The 20,928-nt window shown below is 37.7% G+C and overlaps 4 protein-coding genes across 8 annotated transcripts; all 4 read left to right on the top strand.

Annotated features, from left to right (window-relative positions):
* The first annotated feature begins 3,562 nt into the window (after window positions 1–3,562).
* Window positions 3,563–4,030, top strand: LOC112192413. The gene has a single exon (XM_024332140.1). It carries the CDS (start codon window positions 3,563–3,565, stop codon window positions 4,028–4,030), a length of 468 nt encoding a protein of 155 aa, XP_024187908.1.
* Window positions 4,031–5,362: 1,332 nt separating this feature from the next.
* LOC112192987 (eukaryotic translation initiation factor 3 subunit B) lies at window positions 5,363–9,690 on the top strand. Its single transcript, XM_024332961.2, has 11 exons — window positions 5,363–5,601; window positions 5,729–5,966; window positions 6,063–6,209; window positions 6,761–6,889; window positions 7,006–7,137; window positions 7,223–7,306; window positions 7,392–7,516; window positions 7,603–7,801; window positions 7,900–8,432; window positions 8,546–8,654; window positions 9,123–9,690. Exons 1-11 carry the CDS (start codon window positions 5,480–5,482, stop codon window positions 9,450–9,452), a joined length of 2,148 nt encoding a protein of 715 aa, XP_024188729.1. The 5' UTR covers window positions 5,363–5,479; the 3' UTR covers window positions 9,453–9,690.
* A 526-nt stretch (window positions 9,691–10,216) lies between these two features.
* On the top strand, window positions 10,217–16,823 carry LOC112193701 (protein PELOTA 1). Of its 2 annotated transcripts, none has more exons than XR_002933978.2 (16): window positions 10,217–10,410; window positions 10,522–10,604; window positions 10,975–11,053; window positions 11,175–11,249; window positions 11,323–11,379; window positions 12,279–12,324; window positions 12,838–12,913; window positions 13,279–13,354; window positions 13,459–13,491; window positions 13,586–13,654; window positions 13,844–13,950; window positions 14,399–14,471; window positions 14,692–14,735; window positions 15,396–15,490; window positions 16,256–16,362; window positions 16,472–16,503. XR_002933978.2 is itself a non-coding variant. In XM_024333927.2 (16 exons), the coding sequence occupies exons 1-16, from the start codon at window positions 10,360–10,362 to the stop codon at window positions 16,543–16,545; spliced, it is 1,140 nt and encodes a 379-aa protein (XP_024189695.1). In that variant the 5' UTR covers window positions 10,222–10,359; the 3' UTR covers window positions 16,546–16,823. The 2 variants fall into 2 exon arrangements, 1 of the variants encoding a protein (XP_024189695.1); XM_024333927.2 differs by having other exon boundaries at window positions 10,222–10,410; window positions 14,692–14,730; window positions 16,472–16,823.
* Window positions 16,824–17,119: 296 nt separating this feature from the next.
* Window positions 17,120–19,809, top strand: LOC112193702 (sugar transport protein 10). Of its 4 annotated transcripts, XM_040516277.1 has the most exons (5): window positions 17,120–17,627; window positions 17,815–17,926; window positions 18,002–18,072; window positions 18,226–18,773; window positions 19,207–19,809. In XM_040516277.1, the coding sequence occupies exons 1-5, from the start codon at window positions 17,498–17,500 to the stop codon at window positions 19,678–19,680; spliced, it is 1,335 nt and encodes a 444-aa protein (XP_040372211.1). In that variant the 5' UTR covers window positions 17,120–17,497; the 3' UTR covers window positions 19,681–19,809. The 4 variants fall into 4 exon arrangements, with proteins under 4 accessions (XP_040372211.1, XP_040372209.1, XP_040372210.1 ...); XM_040516275.1 differs by having other exon boundaries at window positions 17,122–17,627; window positions 18,002–18,773; XM_040516276.1 differs by having other exon boundaries at window positions 17,124–17,627; window positions 17,815–18,072.
* Window positions 19,810–20,928: the final 1,119 nt, after the last annotated feature.

The raw sequence follows: 20,928 nt of genomic DNA, 5'->3' as shown, positions 1-20,928 counted from the left end.
GCATTTAAATCTAATCTAGATTTTCAAGAAAATTGTGGCGGAGATCACTGCATATGGATAGGCAAAGAGGATGGAGTATATATGTTTCGCAACAGTAAGAACGAAAATATATTGACATATCTTTGGGAAAAAAATTGATTATATGTATATCCATGAACAATAAGGAGCTCAATCGATGATGCTTATTGTAATAAGAGGTTTAGGCTCTATGTTCCCCCTTGTATTCGATAATTTCATTAATCAAGACTTGAGGGTAGCGACACCAGCTCTTTATTCAAAGGAAAAAAAAAACGCAATCGATGATGATGATGATCACAATGTTTTTAATAAATTTCATCGATTGTCAAGTTAATAAAATCATTTTTTCTACTGATGCTTAGTTTTGTTACTTTCTCTTTTTACATTTTAACCAAAGCAATCTGTAATTTATTCAAAAAAAAAAAAACAATTTATCGTTTAGGTAATTCAAATAAAAGCAACCCAATTAGAGACAATCAAGTACTTTAAGGTAGATATTTTGTATCTAAAGTACTTTAAACTAGTTTAATATGCTTTCGTTCTAGATATTTTGTATGTTAATCTTATACCCTATATAAGGGAAGAGATGGTTGATGTAAAAGAGTCAACAAGTTCATAAACTCAAGTACACAAGTTTGCTGGGTTAAGTTGATATGTTCATGCTTCATTTGCTACTGCAAATTAATCAAATGAACAAGTTGTGGTTTCGATTATATTTTGTTCAAATACAAAGTATAAGCAATCAAAAAATATACCAATTATAAGCAAAAACTGTAGCTTAGCACCTCCGATGTTGTAGTGTGCTTCAACCTTAGAGTTTGCTCCTTTTGGCTGTGGAAGCCGACTACAATTATCTGAGTGTCCTACACAACAGCCCACGATGCTAACAAGCATCCCATCAACTTTTAAGCAGACATTTTCTTCCAATAAATATTCGATCCCAAGGCTACTCAAGATTACATCCACTCCTGCCATTGGGAATATATATCAACATGTTTTGTCTTTGACAGCAGTAACTAAAACTAGCATTATACTGTATAATAATCATTCTTGTGGTTATTAATGGGGTGTGATACAAGATAACAAATCTTTGCCATATGTTTTACTTTTAACCGTTTCAATTAATTTCTCTGCCTTGTTCTTGTCCGCATCCTTGTGATTGAAAGCGATGCACTCATCAACTCCAAGTTTCTCACAAGCACGTAATTGGTCGTCGCTAACTAGCAATCATGATTTTATAAACATTAATACTTTTAAAAAAAAAAAAAAAGTTCGACAGCTTAGCTAGAAATGAAAAATTACCTGTTGTGGCAATTACTTTAACTCTCCGCTGTTTAGCTAACTGAATTGTAAATGTTCCAATACCACCTGAGCCCCCATTTACCTAAAATTGACGCTTGTTCAGTGATATGATCAGGATGCATCGGAGACCAAAAAGAAAATAAAACACTATGATGCATGAAAGCCAAAAAAAAAAAAACATGTACACAAAACAAAACACCATCAAATAATTTTATGAGCACAATAGTATCAACAAAAAATCTAATTATACGAGCCCAAACATATGTTAACTTCTGCCAATCATCATGAATATATATAAGATGATTTGAGAATTGTACAACCCAGCATTAGCATTCAAACATAAAAAAGCACACTGAAAGTAAGTTTGGAAGTTACCATGAGAGTTTCACCAGCATTCAACCGCCTCCTACTACCAGGAAACCAAGAACATAGCTTAACTTTTAGTAAAAGTACCGCCCAAACAGTGCATGCCTCCACCTGAGGGAAACTATCAGCATCAAAATAGATTCTTGAAATTCAAACAAACCATTTGCATTAAAATGATTAAAAAACAGTATCAATAAGTAGGTCTGGAAATTACCAATAGCAGAACTCATCGAACTCGAACTCATTAGTCATTTCAATTAGAAAATTGAAAATGAAGCTGGGACAAACTTCCCTTGTTGTCTTGCTCATTGCTCTGGCCTTCGGTTCAAGTAATACATGGTGGATAAACCAGCCTGGAACAAAGAAATTTGTACGCATCGTCAATAATCTGAACAACGGATATAGACTAAATTTTCGTTGCCAATCTAAAAACGATGATCTTGGTGTTCACAATCTTGCAGTCAATGAGCAATTCGAATTTCACTTTAAAGTCAACTTTTGGGGTCGCACACTTTTTTTTTTTTTTCTGCCGTTTGTGGTATTTAGACGAGCATGTTGAATTTGTTTCACTTAAATCTAATCTAGATTTTCAAGAAGATTGTGGCGGAGATCACTGCATATGGATAGGCAAAGAGGATGGAGTATCTCTGTTTCACAATAGTAAGAACGGAAATATATTGACATATCTTTGGAAAAAAAATTGATTGTATGTATATCCGTGAACAATAAGAAGCTCAATTGATGATGCTTATTGTAATAAGGGGTTTAGGCTCTATGTCCCCCCTTGTATTCGATAGTTTCATTAATCAAGACTTGAGGGTAGCGACACCAGCTCTTTATTCAAAGAAGAAAAAAAAAAACGTAATCGATGATGATGATCACAATGTTTTTAATAAATTTCATCGATTGTCAAGTTAATAAAATCATTTTTTCTACTTATGCTTAGTTTTGTTACTTTCTCTTTTTACATTTTAACCAAAGCAATCTGTAATTTATTAAAAAAAAACAATCTGTCGTTTAGGTAATTCAAATAAAAGCAACCCAATCAGAGACAATCAAGTACTTTAAGGTAGATATTTTGTATCTAAAGTACTTTAAACTAGTTTAATATGCTTTCGTTATAGATATTTTGTAGGTTAATCTTGTACCCTATATAAGGGAAAAGATGGTTGATGTAAAAGAGTCAACAAGTTTCATAAACAAGCAGTGCTGGGCTTTGATTTTATTGGGCCTTGTCTTGGCTAATGTTATATTTTAGGGTAGTGCTATCCTATTTTTCTCTAGAGGTCTGGTTTGGCTTGACTTGGGTTTTCTTGCTTGTCTTCAAGCCTTCACTATCATACATACCAAATGACCAATCTTCCATAATTAAAATATTAAGATTGCATCTTAAGAGTACATTGACAAAGTGTTAGTAGAAGTTTCAAGATTGAAATCATTTCCGTCTAATCTTAGAGTGAGAATCAATAAAGAGGTGTAACATCTATAAAACCAAAAATAAATGATCTAAATGGAACAAACCAACAAATTGATTAATCCTACAACCAATGATCAAATAACCAGTGCATCTCTATTATATGAGAAAAAACCCTAGTGAGACTTTCTCTCAATCCTAGCTAGTCTACGGCCTCCTTGCCTCCACCGTCAACGTTTCTACCCTTCTCTCCCACTTTTCTCACTCCATGGCTTCCATTGATGCAGTCACAACAAGCTTTTCTGCCTCTCTTGCTCTTGCTGAGGGCACTAGCGCCCCTGATCTGGAGAAAATTGGTGGTGGTCCTGTGCTCAAGTCATCCCAATCTTTTCTTCTTGCAAACCATTGGCTCGAAAGCAGGTTGATCCGAAGGCTTTCAAATCTCACTTCCACCGAACTTGGATGGTGGACAAGGAATTCAGGATCCATGAGAGGGCGGGGGATCTGTTCCTCTTCTCTTTTGAATCTGTTCGAGATCGTAACAAAGTATTACGGGGAAGAGTCTGGTGTTATGATCGCGCCCCCGTGTGTTTTGCAGAGTATGATGGAGTCAAACCATTGCATGAAGTCCAATTCAAGCATCTCCGAGTTTGGGCTAGGGTTTCTGGAATACCACCTCTTTATGAAGAGTCTGAGAATCTCACACTGATTGGGAACCTCCTTGGGGGTTTTTTGGATTATGATAAGGAGTTTAAGAAAGGATTGAATAGGATTTTCTTCTCCCATGATGTGTCCAAGCCAATCTTGCTTGAACGCAAAGTCTATTTGGATGTTGGTGTCGAACCGATTCTTCAGTTTCACTTTGAACATCTGCAAGGGAGATGCTCGCAGTGTGGACTTGTCACTCATACCGGAATTGCATGTGCGTAACCGTGTATGGCAAACCCTACTCCTAGGGTTTTGCATTTTCCTGGACCATCGGCATCTAGAGGTTCGTTCTCTTTCTCGGCAAAGGACAAGACTGATCTTTTCACTGCCTCTTCTTCCATCCCTTTGAAGCGGAAACCCGTTATTCGTCGATTGGAGCGGCCAATTTCCCCTACTTCTCCTTCGGTCCCTGTAGGGGATGTTACTGAGACTGATGCTCCTTTGGAGCACGAGTTGGAGAAGGATCAGAGTCCCACGGTCGAACCTCCTATAGAGACTGTTGATTTGGATGGTTCTGCAGGTATGCAGATGGTTCAAGATGCTGGTTTGTCTTCTAATAAACGAAATCGAACTAGTGTGGGTAACCCTTCCCCCAAGAAATTCAAAACTATATTGGGTGGAAAAGTTCCAACCCTACAGGCTGATGCATTGGGATTGATTGATGATGACAGTGATGTTGTTTTGCTATCTTTGAAGAAGAAGACTGGTAGGCCCCTTGGCAGCAAGAATAAGATTCAGCGCACTAGTAAGAAGACTAAGGGTAGTCTTCTAAAGCTCACCTATCCTCCACCTATTGGACCTGCTTCTAGCCCTAGAGATAAGAGCAAAGGAAAACTTTGATTTCATGGTTTTCCTTTTTGCCTAATGTTAGAAGTGGGGTCTTCTACTACTTTCATCTTTGTTTTTTAGTTGTACATCAATTGAGGTCTCTAGGCGACTAGATTACTGCTTCTTGGGAGGTTGGTAGAGAGGGTTTTGTCTCTTGTTTTTAGGCTCAATAAGTGAGCGAATGTGTTTCTAATGAGGATACCTGTCTTTTGTTAGTTTGCTCATATCATTTATGATTTTGGTATGAGACAACATCTGATGTACATGCCTTCTGGCCAAAGATATATTAATGAAAGTATCTATTTCCTCAAAAAAAAAAAAAAAAAAAACCAGTGCATCTCAAATTTGCCTAAATTTGGCTAGCTAAGCTAGCTTGAGTCGATCTCATGGTAAAATCTTGGGAGCTATCAACAAACCAGTTCATCGATCACCTCCTTCTAGCTAGGGTTTGGATATGAAGAAATAAAACCATTCGCAAAATATAAAGACAAATAAAACCCATAATGGATAGATATGTAATCAAAGGACCGTTTGCATGTATGCATCTTTCATCACACCTGGCAGCTGGTGCCATATTTTTCTCTGGGCCGGGTCTAGTTTGGGCTGACCTGGATGGAGAGGCTTGTGGGCCTTTTTTGGTCTGCAATGAGATCTGTGGGCTATTTTGTGCACACAGGGATATTAGCCTCACTCTGAAATAAACCGACCCGGAAAACCCAAACAACAAAGCTGCACATCAGCCTCACTCTGAAACCCTAAAACCGCAGCACGCTATCTCTCTCTCTCTCTCTGCAACTGCAAAAATTGGAGGCGCCTCTCTCTCTCTCTTGAAGAAAGAGAACCATGGCGGACGTGATGGTGATGAACGATATTGAGGCGACGGCGGCTAGTCTCGGAATTGACCTCGCGCGGCTAGACCTTGACTCAATCCGTCTCCCTCACGGCGAAACATTCGGCATTCCAAGGTATAAAACCCTAACCCTAACGCCGGCGACATCCAAATCTCTTTTTATTTGTCTCTGCCGGAAATAATTTACAGTTCTAACTGTTTCGAATTGCATTCATTGAATCGTTTTGGATGAACTGGTGCAGTGACGATGAAGATATCGGTCACGATGTGAATTCGGAGATGGAGTCCGGGTTCGGGAACATCATCGTCGTCGATAACCTGCCGGTGGTGCCAATCGAGAAGTTCGAGAAGCTGGAAAACGTGATTCGGAAAATTTACAGTCAGCTTGGTGTGATCAAGGAAGATGGATTCTGGATGCCTCTCGAGCCCGAAACACAGAAGACTATGGGCTATTGCTTCATCGAGTTCAATACTCCTCAGGTATTACAACTGTTTGCAGTAGTAGAAGTGATGTACATTATCGATTTTAAATAGCACATTAGGTTGATATAGAAGCTTGGCTCGTTCAAATTGTAGGAAGCTGAGCTTGCCAGGGAGAAGACTCATGGATACAAGCTGGACAGATCACACATTTTCGCTGTCAGCATGTTTGATGACTTCGATCGTTTCATGAAAGTTCCTGATCAGTGGGCTCCGCCCGAAACTAAGCCATATACTCCAGGGGTAATTATAATTATACTCTAATCTCATGTGTTTTTGTGTTATTGTTACTGTTTTGGTTCCAGACAATGTATGGTTATCAGATTATAAAAGTACTTAGTGCGCTTTTATGTTAATTTGGTTCAATATTTCCTTACATGTCACTCCAACTTGATCGAGGTTTGAATAATTTCTTGTGTGGAACTCGACTAGCATATCTTTTTCTTGTCACCTGCGTAATTAGTTCTGATGATGCATGAAAGTGATGAAACCTTGTTGCTGGTTTATTCACTTATTGCTTGTGTATAGTCAAGATGCCTTTTTGTTTTTGTTTCTTGACATACATGAAATGTCAAATAGACTCGCTCCTTTTAGTCCTCTGTAATTATTTGGATAAAGAAGTGCGGCATTGTATATTTTGTAGATGCTTCTTGTATACTTCCTGTTTACCCACAATTGCTCCATTCATTTTTTGGCTATGAGGGAGAAAGAAGAGACAATGTTTTAAATTTTACTCATTTATAACATATGTTTAAGTTATAGTATTTATTCTGCCTACTTGGAAATCTTTACAGGAAAATCTTCAAAATTGGCTCACTGATTTAAAAGGCCGGGATCAATTTGTCATCCGTGCTGGTAATGATACTGAAGTTTATTGGAATGATGCACGGCAATTGAAGCCTGATTTTGTTTACAAGCGTCAAGTGAGTGGATGCTATATCTCAAAGACCCATTATTCTCTTTCTTTGCATCCCTGTAATATGTGACCCATCTATCTTATATCAACATTTTGACACTGAATGATTGTATTTGCTTACAGTACTGGACTGAAAGCTTTGTGCAATGGTCGCCCCTGGGGACTTATTTGGCCACTGTACACAGACAGGGTGCTGCAGTTTGGGGAGGTGCCACCAGCGAGTTCAAACGATTGATGCGTTATGCTCATCCACAGGTTGTTTTTGGTTTCTGGTTTCAACAATTTCTAGTACTTCATAATTTTTTAGTTCTAAGTGTTTAGCTGCAATTGCCAAGTGCAGGTTAGACTGATTGATTTTTCCCCTGGTGAGAAATATTTGGTGACCTACAGCAGCCATGAAGCAAGCAATCCCCGCGACACAAATGTGAGTTTTTTGGATGTGTGATTCATCACTTTGTTGTGATTAGTTTTTGCCCTGTTTCTGTTTCTAACATGTATTTATCATACAGAGGGTTGTCATAGACATTTTTGATGTGAGAACTGGAAAAGTTATGAGAGATTTTAAGGGAACTCCTGATGATTTTGCAATTGGAGGAACTGGAGGTGTTTCGGGCGTGTCTTGGCCTGTGTTCAAGTAATGTTTCTGTGCTTAGTAGCATACAGTGTGATGTGGATTGACGTCAATATTCTAATGGATTTTCTTTTTTGTTATCATTGCAGATGGGGTGGCGGAAAAGATGACAAGTACTTTGCCAGAATGGGAAAGAGTGCTATATCTGTTTATGAGACAGAAACGTTTTCACTTGTGGACAAAAAATCTATCAAAGTTGAGAATGTTATGGACTTCAGTTGGTCACCAACTGATTCAATTCTTGCTCTTTTTGTTCCTGAATTGGGCGGTGGGAACCAACCTGCTAGGGTGAGTAGTTAACTGGTTATGTTTCAGTTTTTTTCTTTTCAATCTTCCCTGTTTTACTTATAGCTTAGTTGACCTAATGCTTTACATGGTACAAATAGGTGAGTCTTATTCAAATCCCCAGTAAAGAGGAGTTAAGGCAGAAGAATCTTTTCAGTGTTAGTGATTGCAAGATGTACTGGCAAAGCAATGGGGAGTATCTTGCTGTTAAAGTTGATCGTTATACAAAAACGAAAAAAAGTACATATACTGGATTTGAACTTTTCCGAATCAAGGAGCGAGATATCCCTATTGAAGTTTTAGAGCTTGAGAATAAGAATGACAAGATCATTGCATTTGCTTGGGAGCCTAAGGGACATAGATTTGCAATTATTCATGGTGACACTCCAAGGCCTGATATAAGCTTCTACTCAATGCGTACTGCTCACAATACAGGCCGTGTGTCAAAGCTTATTACTCTTAAAGGCAAGCAGGCGAATGCTCTTTCTTGGTCACCTTCAGGGCGCTTTATAATTCTTGCAGGATTGAAGGGTTTGAACGGGCAGTTGGAATTTTACAATGTGGATGAGCAAGAAACGATGGCGACAACTGAGCATTTTATGGCGACTGATATTGAATGGGATCCTACTGGAAGGTAATATTAAGACAGTCTTCTGCAACAGGGGGTTTATTTCTTTTGTTTTGAGTGCTCCTACAGAAGTGCTCTTATATATCTTGGTTCTGATGTGTTACTTTCTGCATCCTCAGATATGTTGCTACTGCAGTTACTTCAGTTCATGAGATGGAGAATGGTTATATTATATGGACCTTCAATGGCAAGCTACTTTATCGGGTATTAAAGGATCATTTCTTCCAGGTAATGCCATTTAGAAGATTTGGAGCAATCTGTGTTCGACTCTTATCATCTGTCAAAATCTGAACCATGTCCATTTAAATCAACATATATTTATAACATGATGAAAGAAAATGTTAATATAATTGATGTTTTGGATGAACTTTAATTTTTTTTTTTTCATGCGTTATTTCTGATTGTGATTTGTGGTATATAATCAAGAAATGTTAATTGCATTGATTGTGACTGCCCTTCTGTGAAGATATATAAAAGCTAGTTGAAGCTTGAAAATGTATAAATTTTGATTGAATTCCTATCTTCTTTTGGTGACTAAATAGTAGTAGCTTTTCATCTTCAGATGGATATCTGTACGTTTTTACACTATGTTTTACTTCTGGACACTATCAAGTATATGTTCTTACTTTTTTAACCAAGAAAGAAAATGACAACAAAGAAGTCCTATTCTAATTGTTTCCTTGTTGCCTTTGACAGTTTTTGTGGCGTCCAAGGCCAGCATCTTTCCTGACTCCTGAGCAAGAGGAGGAGATTGCAAAGAACTTGAAAAAGTATAGCAAAAGATATGAGCTCGAGGATAATGATGTGGAAAAGCAATTGAGCGAGCAGGAGCGTGCAAAGAGGAGAGAGTTGAAGGAAGAATGGGAGAAGTGGGTCGCTGAGTGGAAGCGGTTGTACGAAGAAGAAAAAATGGATAGGCAGAGGCTCAGGGATGGAGAAGCCAGTGATGAAGAGGAGGAGTACGAAGCTAGAGAGGTTGAGGTAGAGGAAGTGGTGAGTACTCAAGAGGAGGTTCTTTCAGAGTGAGTCTTCATTTGAAGATATAATTTGGAGATATCTCGTCCACAATATGATTAGTTTACATCCTTAGACATTTGAACCGACTTTGTACTATCTTTCTTTGGCAGCAGAGTTTTTTGGGAATTGTACCCCTAATTTTGATGTTCAGTTGTGATTGTCCTGTTTTGTTCTTCTGCGTTAATTGCATGATTTTTTGTATTTTTTTGTGGGATAGTGGAATGTTTAATGACGTGGTAACTGCTAAGTACGAGTACAAAGGCCTAAATCAAAATGTGACTCTAGTTGTTACTGAACTTTATGCTCCATATAATCGGATAGTCTAGCGATTGTAGGCGTGGTTGGTGCTTATGTCTGTATGAAACTTTTTCTCTGTATGAAACTTTTTGTTCACTGGATTGCTTTTCATTTGGGTTCTCAAGACTTCCGCAATGTTTATAAACCTTAATTTGAGGTTTTCATTGGGTTACAAATTATTGTCTCAATTGCGAAATTCAGTTATCAGTGTAGGTCGGGATGATAACCTCTCGATACCAAGAAAACGTTCATCCTAATATTTTCACTTCTACTTGTAAAACCAAGGCATAACCAACTTAAACTTGTAAAACCAAGGCATAACCAATTGAAATACAACTTGGCAACTTGCAATAACCGGAATAGTTAAGCTTGTTGTAAATTTAGTTGCTCTAGAGATGTTCGTAGACCTTAGGAATTAGTAATTACTAATTAACTTAACCACATAATGACCAGATGAAACGACCCCGATTAGCTATCACTATCTGAAAGGCTCTTTTACCCGCCACCCAACCCAACCGAAAGCTTGCTAAGTTCTTCTTCTTCCACCTCCGTTGTCTTCAGACCCATAAAGACTCTACCTTTTCCCTCTTTCGATTTCAATTGAAGAACCAGAGGCACCATGAAAATTGTTCACCAGGATTTCGTTCCAGGCGGACCCGGCAAAGTCAAGGTGCTCTTTTCTCTCTTGGTTTTCGATGAATTCTCCGTCGAAGCAAAAATAGGGTTGCTCTGTGTTTTTTATTTTCCGGCCGGCTAACTTTGAAATTTTCCGGTGTGGCAGATGGTGCCGGCTGATTCCGATGATCTGTGGTATGTGTACAATTTGATAGCTCCTGGAGATAGTGTTATTGCTGTCACTGTGAGGTAAATTCATGGTCTTTGGTTTTAATTGTATCGAAATTTCGGTGTTTATTGTTACCTCACTAGCTGAGTTCTTTTGATTTTATTTGGAATGTTGGAGTTTTAATGTCTGCGATACATTTGAGTTTGGTTGTTTCTGCTGGAAGTTTTTTTTTGAATGCTTGATGTTTACTCGGGAGTTTTTTTTTTTTTTTTTTACTTTGCAATTTGCAATTAGTGTGTTTCTGTAAGTCTCGGTGCATTTGGTTGCACGCGGCAAGTGTTATTGTGATAAAGCTGCGTTGTATTCTTATGGTGATCATATCATCATGCACATTTTCTAGTAGGAAAGATGAGTAGCAGTTTTAATGCTGTCGTGTGTGTCTTGGGATAGGAAAGTTCTAAGAGAAGGGGCTAGCGGTGGAAGAGATGCAGAGCGTGTGAAGCTGAAGTTAGAAATAAAAGTTGAGGAGGTATGGAGAAAAGTTGGATTAATGTCATTTTGGTTTTTTTTTTTCTTTTTTCTTTCTGTGTTTCTTTTCTCATGATGCTTTTTGGTTTGATGTTATGTTCTTATTTCTCATATTTTTTTAGGTTGCTGATTATGATAAAGTAGGCAATGTCTTGCGTATACGTGGAAAGAATATTCTTGAGAATGAACATGTAAAGGTAATTGTGGCATTAAATTACATTTCAAATTAGATTAAAGAGCAGCGTTAAGTTTCTCATTTTCGTATTGCAGATAGGAGCATATCATACTCTGGAACTTGAGCCTCACCGACCTTTTGTTTTAAAAAAGGTATGTCTTTCTTTTCATTAACTTCTACATGCATTTTTTTACTACATGCAGAATAAAACCTTTCATTCAATCTCGTTTTGCATATTTAATTTCCATTTACGAAAGTCTCTGACATAAGTTAATCAAGGTCTATCTTTCTGTGCTCAAGTTTATTGTGTTACGTGATAGGGGTTGGGAGATGGAGCTGAGTTACATATGAAGCTCATGTTATCAAATCATTCATGCTAGAAGTCTATAAATTATTACTTGTTAGAGTAATGCTGTCATGTCAAACTTTGATATAAACCGTGATGGAGATAATCTTGCCTTCCAGATGATAGAACTGTCTTGGAGAAGCAAAGATGATATGAGAATGTGTGCCTGCGTTGAATAGGTTCTAGGAGTTTTCAATATTTTGTTTATCTCTATGTCATACACTAGCTTTTGGACCATTAATTTGAATCTACCGAAGAGTGGCTGGAAACCAAATAAGAACTTGTAAGACTTTCGGAAACTACCAGAAATATCTTCACCCATTTTCATTATTAAATACCTCTTAAACACTAATCAACTGTTAAGAAGATTCGTCAGGGATTATAATCTTGCACCATGTACAATAATTAGCCTTTCACTTTAGCACCATTAACTCAAATTACTAATTGTCTGCCTTTGATCATGGCATCGGTCTCACACACAAACTGCTGGGATTGAGAAACTTCTCATGTGTGTTCATACTTTATATAAATGCACATATGTGTGTGTGTGTGTGTGTGTGTGTTAGTGCTCTTTTTGGCAATGTGCACTTGCATTTATATGGAAGTAAGATATCATGTAAAATAATGTTTTGATCAGATATCGTTTCAAAAGATGAACCACTTTTTCCTACTGACTCTTGGCATGCTGTGTGTTATATGTTTTAGGATGTGTGGGACTCACTGGCCTTGCACGAACTCAATCAAGCCCGTGGTATGTCCTCTTTTTTCCACATTTTATCTCCTTTAAGTAATGGTTGAGATTTTATCTTTCTTGCCTTTTTCTTTATTTTTTTATTTGGATACTACAGAATAATATGTTATGTTGACCAATTATCCTTAAGATTTATTTCTAATGCGTGCTCTACACAAATGAGTTTAGCCTATGGTATGTTATTAGATCTTCCCGGGCTGAGGCCATCCAGTGAGACAGATATTCTACCATCTTTAAAGTATTAAACTTCTTGAGACCCATGTGATTTACATTGACACAATAAATAGCCAAGATATTATGCCTAGTGGCACCTCCTGCTCCAAAGATTAAGTATTGTATAACATTGTATAACTTATAAGACAAACTAACTGGGTTCTTAAAATTTGAATTTATTGCCATTTGAGATGTGCTTAACAGCTTAAGCTTACTAATATCATCTAGAGCACCAAGTATGAAGGTTGAAGAACTTAACACCAACCATTTATCTGATGGTCTTCTCTCTATAATTTTCAGATCCTGCGGCGAGTGCTGACCTAGCTGTGGTAATAATGCAAGAAGGATTAGCACATATTCTCCTTGTTGGAAGAAGGTGCGTCTGATTTCATTGGGGGCACGACTCCTTTTTGAACTTTGTGTATGATATCAGTTGATATTTCACGAAAATGTTGAACTTTGAAGCTATAAAAAACTATTTCAAGGCCACATTTCTCACTCACTCTAGTTACTAGTTCCCCCTCTTCTTTTGGAGGCTATTTTCATTAGGAACTTGATTATGTTACTAAAATGCGTGCTAAAGCTACTACTGATTTATGTGAATTTTTTTGAACTTTTTTATTTTATGAAAGTCTGCTCTTTGAAAGTCTCCATCATGAGTTAGAAAACAAAAAAGACTTGCAAAATATTGATTATGCGGTAGGGCCGTGAGACTGATATTCTTGAAACTAATTATGTCAGTATGACAATAACTCGGTCACGAATAGAAACTTCAATTCCTCGCAAGCATGGACCTTCAGTTGCAGGTTATGAGAAAGTATGTATCCTTCTCCTTTCAGAATTTAATTTTCTTGATTTTAAGTTATCTGGCAAGCCATAAGACTAATATTGCATTACTAATATCTTTTTTACTTTTAACAGGCTTTGAGCAAGTTCTTTGAAAATGTGTTACAGGTGACTTTAGTCTGAGTCTGTTACTGAAGCTCTCCGAGATTTCAAAGATAGTTTATAGTTTGTATCTAATCTAACACGTGTCTATATGTTATAGGCTTTCTTGAAGAATGTTGATTTCAGTGTTGTTCGCTGTGCTGTGATTGCAAGTCCAGGTTTCACAAAGGTATGAAATGAGTCTCCATAAGCTCACTCATTCTTAGTGCAAATTGTGATTACTCATTAAAGCCTCATTTTTACAAGTGGACTAATGTTAGTGCTATGTTTAAAGCTTTCTTGGAAAGCTACTTGTAGAAGAATTTAAATGGTTTTAAGTAATCTTATGTCATGTTAATGTTGTGTTTATGTGCTTCAGGATCAGTTTCATCGTCACTTATTGTTGGAAGCAGAGAGAAAACAGCTGAGGCCTATCATTGAGAACAAGTCACGGATTCTTCTTGTGCATACAACCTCGGGTTACAAGTAGGGTCATCTCTTATATCCTTTGGATGGTGACAGTTTTTAAAACAGTAACCAGATAATATAGTATTAAACTATAGATAACAAGTAGATGTTTCTGATTGTACAACTATTCCCTTTGTACAACTAACACCAACAATACGGGATCCTAACTTTGTAGCTTTTGACAATCTGACTAGCTAGTTACTGGTTTCATCTTTCATTTTTAAATTTGCGATTGTTTTTAATTTCTAATGGTCTAATAAACATTGGCCCTCAGTGATGAGCTGGGCCACATCATGTATTTTACTTTTTCTTTTGATCTGTAAATGGTGCTTTGTCAATTCATTCTCCCAGTGCAGATGATACTTATTTGCTCAGTAAAAGAAAAAGAATGCTCTGTTGCTTTCCAAAGTTCTTCTATTATTTTCAATCTTTTTTATGTGTCTGCATTATCTTCTTGCAACCACAGGCATAGTTTGAGGGAGGTTCTGGATGCTCCAAATGTTATGAATATGATAAAAGATACTAAAGCAGCACAAGAGGTACAACACTGCCCTACTTGGTCAATGTATGCAACTTGTTTCCAGTTCATTAGTAACACAAAGAAAGTAAAAGTAAATTCTTCTCCTTTTTATATTTTTTATTTTATTTTGAAAAAGATAAAAACTTAACTACAGCAGTGCATCTTGTGTTATCCTACATTAAGTAATAATAGAACAAGACCTTGCAATAACATCATTTATTGGTCCTTTTCTTCTTCAGGTCCGGGCTCTCCAAGATTTCTTCAGTATGCTTTCAAATGTCAGGTTCTAAATCTGAAATACTATTTTGTTGGTTTATTTGAGGTTATAATTGGATGCCAACTGACAAGACATATTATGGAACAATTAATAATTATGATAAGCATGTTGAGGTAGTCATATTCAGTGAATAGTGACTAGTTGTTACCTGTGGGTATTTCCTTCTAAAAAGGACTGATATTTGATTCAACCCAGTGTCATGCTATCTTTTGACTGACAGACATTGTTTGATACGTGGTCTTTGCAAAGGGATTTTATGTATGTATGTAGGTAGGTATACAGGAAAACCTATGAACATGTTTATAATTACGAAGATGGCTTGAGGATGAAGAATAATAGCCATTAAGGGGCAAGAAGCTGCAGTTCAGTAGTTACTCCCTCCATGTCAAAAGTCCAACATTATGTCTTTGTTAGTTTGTGTAGTGTATTTTTTAAATTGTAGGCTTTTAGGGCTTGGAAGTATTCTTCATGTTACGTTCATTTAGCTTGTCTGTTTTAACATTCTCAAACACTTTACTGGAGAGAGTTAGGACTTAAATGATATATGATCTTTAATCAAGATACAATATTGAAAGAGACATATATTGTGAGATTTTTGCGTACTTAGTATAGTCTATCATTTTTATGTATTCTACATGCAGCTAAATCATCGTTGTTTCTGCGCAGGAGCCACATCGTGCATGCTATGGACCAAAGCATGTTGAGGTTGCTCATGAACAAATGGCCGTGCAAACCCTTTTGATAACAGATGAGCTGTTCAGGTTAGGGTCCAGCCTTTTCTGCTGGCTCATTGCGAAGCTGTGCTTTATGATTTTAGTGTTTTAAGTTCTTTATAACATGGCTGACTAGACCCTGTTTGTTGATATGAATATAGCTATAACATGTTGCATTTTCTTAACTTCTTTTGAAATTTATCTCTTGATCTGCAAGATCCTTGTGCATTGTAATTTCAAGAATGCCAACAGCCTTTAGATTCAAAGATATACTACGTTCTTGATGGCTGTTGTTTTGGTGGGGAAGAGGGTAATTTGTCTCTCTGTGAGGAGGCTCCTGAAACTGAACATACCTAGTGGCTTTGAACTGTAAATCCCATAGAACCACATTGTGGTTGAACAAGCCACTACGAATTAGGAGCCAACAGATTAAAACCTTTTGAAGAACTTATACCTACATATACATATACATATATTTTTTTCTTTGCTTTTTTTTGATGAAATGCTATTCTACTTTTTCGGTTGTCTTTCAAGTCTTCAGTAATAGGTTTAGGATTGTGAAACATGGGCCCACTGAGTAGAAGGTGTTTTAGAAATGTTCATGCATACTTGCAGTTTAATTGATTAGTTAACTCATACATGGACACACCTGCACATTCATATTGGTAAATGCTATGCATAAGTTAATGGCCTGCCCTCTTTACCTCCTTTACCATATTTCATCATCGACCAACTGGGGACTGGTCCAGAAAGCTCTTGTCATTGCCAGATTCATGTATGTGATTTTAACGTTAAGAATTTCTTGATGGACAGGAATGCTGATGTAGTAACGCGGCAAAAATATGTCAATTTGGTGAACTCAGTGAAGAATTCAGGCGGCAATGTTCATATATTTTCTTCTATGCACGTTTCAGGAGAACGTGAGTATTTGCATTTTTCATATGAACGTTGCTTTAGGTATCTGACACCAGTTTAAATGTTTTTTTTTTTTTCTGAAACAACTTTCTAATTGTCTTCTCAAATCAACAGAATTGGCACAAATAACTGGCATTGCTGCAATTCTTCGTTTCCCTCTACCAGACCTGGATGATATAGAGATGTAATAGAGCATGTGGTCCTGTTGGAAAACACACATGAATTTTAGGTTATAGACTTATAGTTGGCCGCCAATGTTGTGCACTATCTATTTTGGCCAATGCTTTGTACACACAACAGCTGATATTCATGAAATGACACCATGTAACCCATGTGCTTGTTTGTTTTGATGAAGTTACTATAGTTCTTCATAGAAAACCTGTACCTTTATTCAAGTAAATCGAAAGAGTCGAGGAAAAGTTAAACCTTTTGTGGATGGACACGAAACTATTTTTTTTTACTGCGATTATTTGGTCAACTAACTGTTCTATTGTTCTTGATGACTATCCTCTATTTCCGCCTATGTGAGATTGAAGCCAACTTTCTAGCATTCTATTATAGTCTTATCCGAGTTTAGGGAATCCCATTATTCACAAGTGTGAGAAGATTTTGTCTCCTAAATGTTGACTGATACCCCAGGTTCTTGATCGTTGTCCTTAAATTATGAGATTCAACCTCATAAATTTTGGCGACAAATGTGGTTAATATCAAAAGTAGTTCAGATGACCATTCTTGTGTAACTTGGGTGCTATTTTAAGAGAGACTGTTTGTGTGATCAGTATTACACAAGATGAGCGACCAAATTGAATTCACAGGCCTCTTTCTTTTCTTTGGTTTGTTTAGGGTTAAACAAAGATTCGAAGAAGATTCACTTTGGCGGATCATAGTGGAAAATTTCTTTTGAAAGATCCATGCCAAGGAAACTGCTATTTTACTCGCTTAAATTGTTATGGGCGATTGACTAAAAAATAATTGTTGTGGGGGTAGTTGGGAGCATTTGCCCCCATTGCTTGATTCTTTAGCTTTCGTGAATCCTTCTGGGGCCGTAAGCTCCAGTACTATGAGCATTTACCCCTACATCCATGGCAAGAATTCGGTTTTGATTCGTAGCCTTCTTTGATCAGAAGAAAGTGTAAGGAGATGGCAAGATCCAAAAGAACAGTTGTTATTATAGATGGGGTGAGGCAAGATGAGGGTATCATCACCAACTATATGTTGGTGGCATGTATGGTTGCTGCCATGGGTGGTCTCATTTTCGGTTATGACTCAGGTTGGACTCTAATTTCTTGGCAATTGATGTATCCATGCACATAATATGGCTTCATTTGGTTTGCGAAATGTGTTTCCAAGGTGGCTTCCCATGGGGATACTTTGAAAAGAAATTCTATTCCGCGAACCAAACGAGGGCTATATAGTAATTCCGTTGATGACACTAATGGGATTGTTGTAACTTGCAGGAGGGGTGGCTTCAAGGGAATTCTTCCTGAAGAATTTTTTTCCAGCCTTATTCCCGATAGACAGTGATGCAAAGAATCACGCCAACCTATACTGCAAAGAACACAGAAAACAGTACATAAATTTGTTCACTTCTTCTATCTACATAGCGGCATTGGTAGCGTCCTTGATTGCTTCATCTGTAACCAGGTACTGTGGCCGAAACGTCTCCATGTGCCTTGCTGGCCTTATCTACTTGGTCGGCGTTAGCATAAGCGCAGGTGCCATCAACTTCACAATGCTTGTCATAGGTCGAATGTTTATCGGTGTAGGAGTAGGTTTTGGCATTCAATCAATTCTAATCTATCTTTCAGAAATGGCTCCACCAAATATTAGAGGAGCTATTAACCAAATTTTCCAACTGAACGTAACAGTTGGGATAGTAGTGGCGAATTATGCGAACTATTTGACTGCTGATATAAAGGGTGGATCGGGATGGAGAGTTGCTTTGAGTATGGCAATTATCCCAGCACTAATGCTTGGTGTTGGGTCTCTCTTCCTACCTAACTCTCCCAATTCTATGCTTGAAAGAGGCCAATCTGACAAGGCCAAAGAGTTGTTACAAAAACTACGCGGCGATAGTGATGTGGATCAGGAATTTCAGGACCTAGTTTTTGCATCCGAGGTTGCGAAAAAGGTAGACAATCCGTGGAAGGACATAATGAAGCCAAGATATAGGCCTTACCTTGTCATGTGCATTCTTATTCCATTTTTCCAGCAGTTCTCTGGCATTAATGCCATCATGTTCTATGCACCTCTTCTCTTCAGGGCTCTAGGCTTCGGCGAGAAGGCTTTGATGCTGTCGTCGGCCATCACTGGAGTTGTTAATGCCGTTTCCACTTGTGTTTCTATGGCCTTGGTTGACAGTAGTGGGAGGAGGCCTTTGTTCATTGTAGGTGGTATTCAAATGTCTATTTGTCAGGTATACGTACAACAGTTTTTGACCATTACATTTTCCATCTTGTGTTATGGTTTAGATTGCAACTCTGGCAATTTTGTTTACCATAATTTACATTTCTTCATCTTGATGTTAAAACGATAACATGCTTCTCACTCGCCAAGTTCAAAGTTCATCCCATCTTATGATTCAAAGTGGACTAGCATGCAATCGTGAGACGTGATCGAGATTGATGGATATACATAATTGGAAAAATAATATTGTAAACCCTAGACCAACATTGCAAAAATCACAACGTAGTTGGATTAGGATCTTAAAGTAACCCAAACACAAAGACCAACATGCATTGTAGATTGTACCAACAATTTTTGTTACTCTGAACACATCTTGCATACGGTGTTAGACAGATTGTCAGTCTGAAACGTTAACTAATTAAGTGCATTTCGGCATGTTGCAGGCAGCAATAGCAACCTTTATCGGCACCAAGTTTGGACTCTCTGGTCTGGGGGCTTTAACAAAAAGCGAAACGGATTTGATGGTAGCGCTCATTTGCTTCTATGTAGCAGCATTTGCATGGTCTTGGGGTCCTTTGGGTTGGTTAGTACCAAGTGAGATCTGCCCATTAGAGATCAGATCAGCAGCTAATGCTCTCAATGTCTCTGTGAACATGCTTTTCACCTTTGTGATTGCTCAATCTTCCTTTCTTATGTTTTGTCATCTCAAGTTTGGCCTCTTCTATCTCTTTGCCGGCTTCTGCGTGATCATGACCGTCTTTATATACTTCTTCCTGCCGGAGACCAAGCACGTCCCGATTGAAGATATGAACTCAGTGTGGAAGGAGCATTGGTTCTGGGGGAAGTATATCCCCGACGATGCTCTTCCAGACCGTAACGCATTTCGGAATCTCCATGTAGACTACTCTAATTATTAGGCTGTACATTTTCTCTTGCTAGGAATTAATCAGAGTTCTATAGTTCATATATTGATTTTCACTGTTTATTTGTTTGACTTATGTTTTCCTGCATCTTAATTTCAAATCAAACAGAACAACTGAGAGTGAGATTCTTTGGTTTGAAAATGAGATTTTCTTGAGATGACTAAGAGTTCATAGCGTGATAGACAAGATCTCTAAATTTTCAACTAGTGGAAATGAATCCATAATTTAATCCTAGCTAACATGAACAACATCTCCGGAGATGATCTTTTAATGATGTTTTTAAACAAGAATTGTTTTACTAATCTTCATTGTTTTTTCCATAAACATTCAGTTCAGAGCCTAAAATATACGGTATGACAGCTTGCAACGAGAATAACAAAGAGGAGAAACAAACTCATATGCTATCTCAAATTTTCAACCATGTGGGACTCCTTAAGAAGAAAAACTGGAGTAATTCTTGCGTGGGGCAGCCGCACACGTGGCGGTGCGGCTGACCAATCAGTATCCAAATAGGGGGGTATTTTAGATATTTCACATTTAAAAATCATGGGCAGCTTTGAAATAGGGATAAAAAATTTTGAGATTTGATTGGACGTGGTGTGGCTGTCCGTACCTAAGAAATTTTTGAAAAACTAAACATAAAGGGACTTGTCCCCTCAAATCACAAAAATAGTGAAATGTAAAATTATGAAAACATAACATATATCTCGTATTGCAAACTCATTCGGGAGAGTATTGCAAACTCATTCGGGAGAGTCTAATTGCAAGTCCATGATGCAGCTCTTTGATTCTTGTACTCTCCGATCCAAGACATACACAGGGAGAGGAATACAGTTGCAAACTGATATCCTAGCCAAGCAAAGTTTAAACTGCTAACTCACTCGTGTGCGTCTTAACTTTTTATTGGAAGTTACACTCCATACCTTATTGTTCATTCTTTACTTACCTTACTTTGCGCCTTATTAATTTTGTGCATATGTTGCGGTAAAGTCCGGGGCTATGTAGGTTGGCTCCCCTAGTTGTACACCAATTGAGGTCTCTAGGCGACTAGAGTGGTCATGGCAAGAACTTAGATAGTTTGGAGTTTGTTTCTTTTGGCTACGCACTTTTATAATTGTGCGCATTTGTTTACAATGAGGGTCACCTGTCATATGTTTGGCGGCTTGTGCCATTCGAATTCTGTTGGTATGAGACAACCTATGATATACGTGCCTTCTGGCCATGGATAACTAATGAAATTAT

This window comes from Rosa chinensis, chromosome 3 (assembly GCF_002994745.2).
Source record: "Rosa chinensis cultivar Old Blush chromosome 3, RchiOBHm-V2, whole genome shotgun sequence".
Classification (NCBI taxonomy): Eukaryota; Viridiplantae; Streptophyta; class Magnoliopsida; order Rosales; family Rosaceae; genus Rosa; species Rosa chinensis.
Note: the sequence above shows the minus strand (reverse complement) of the source record. Positions and strands in the feature narration are given on the sequence as shown.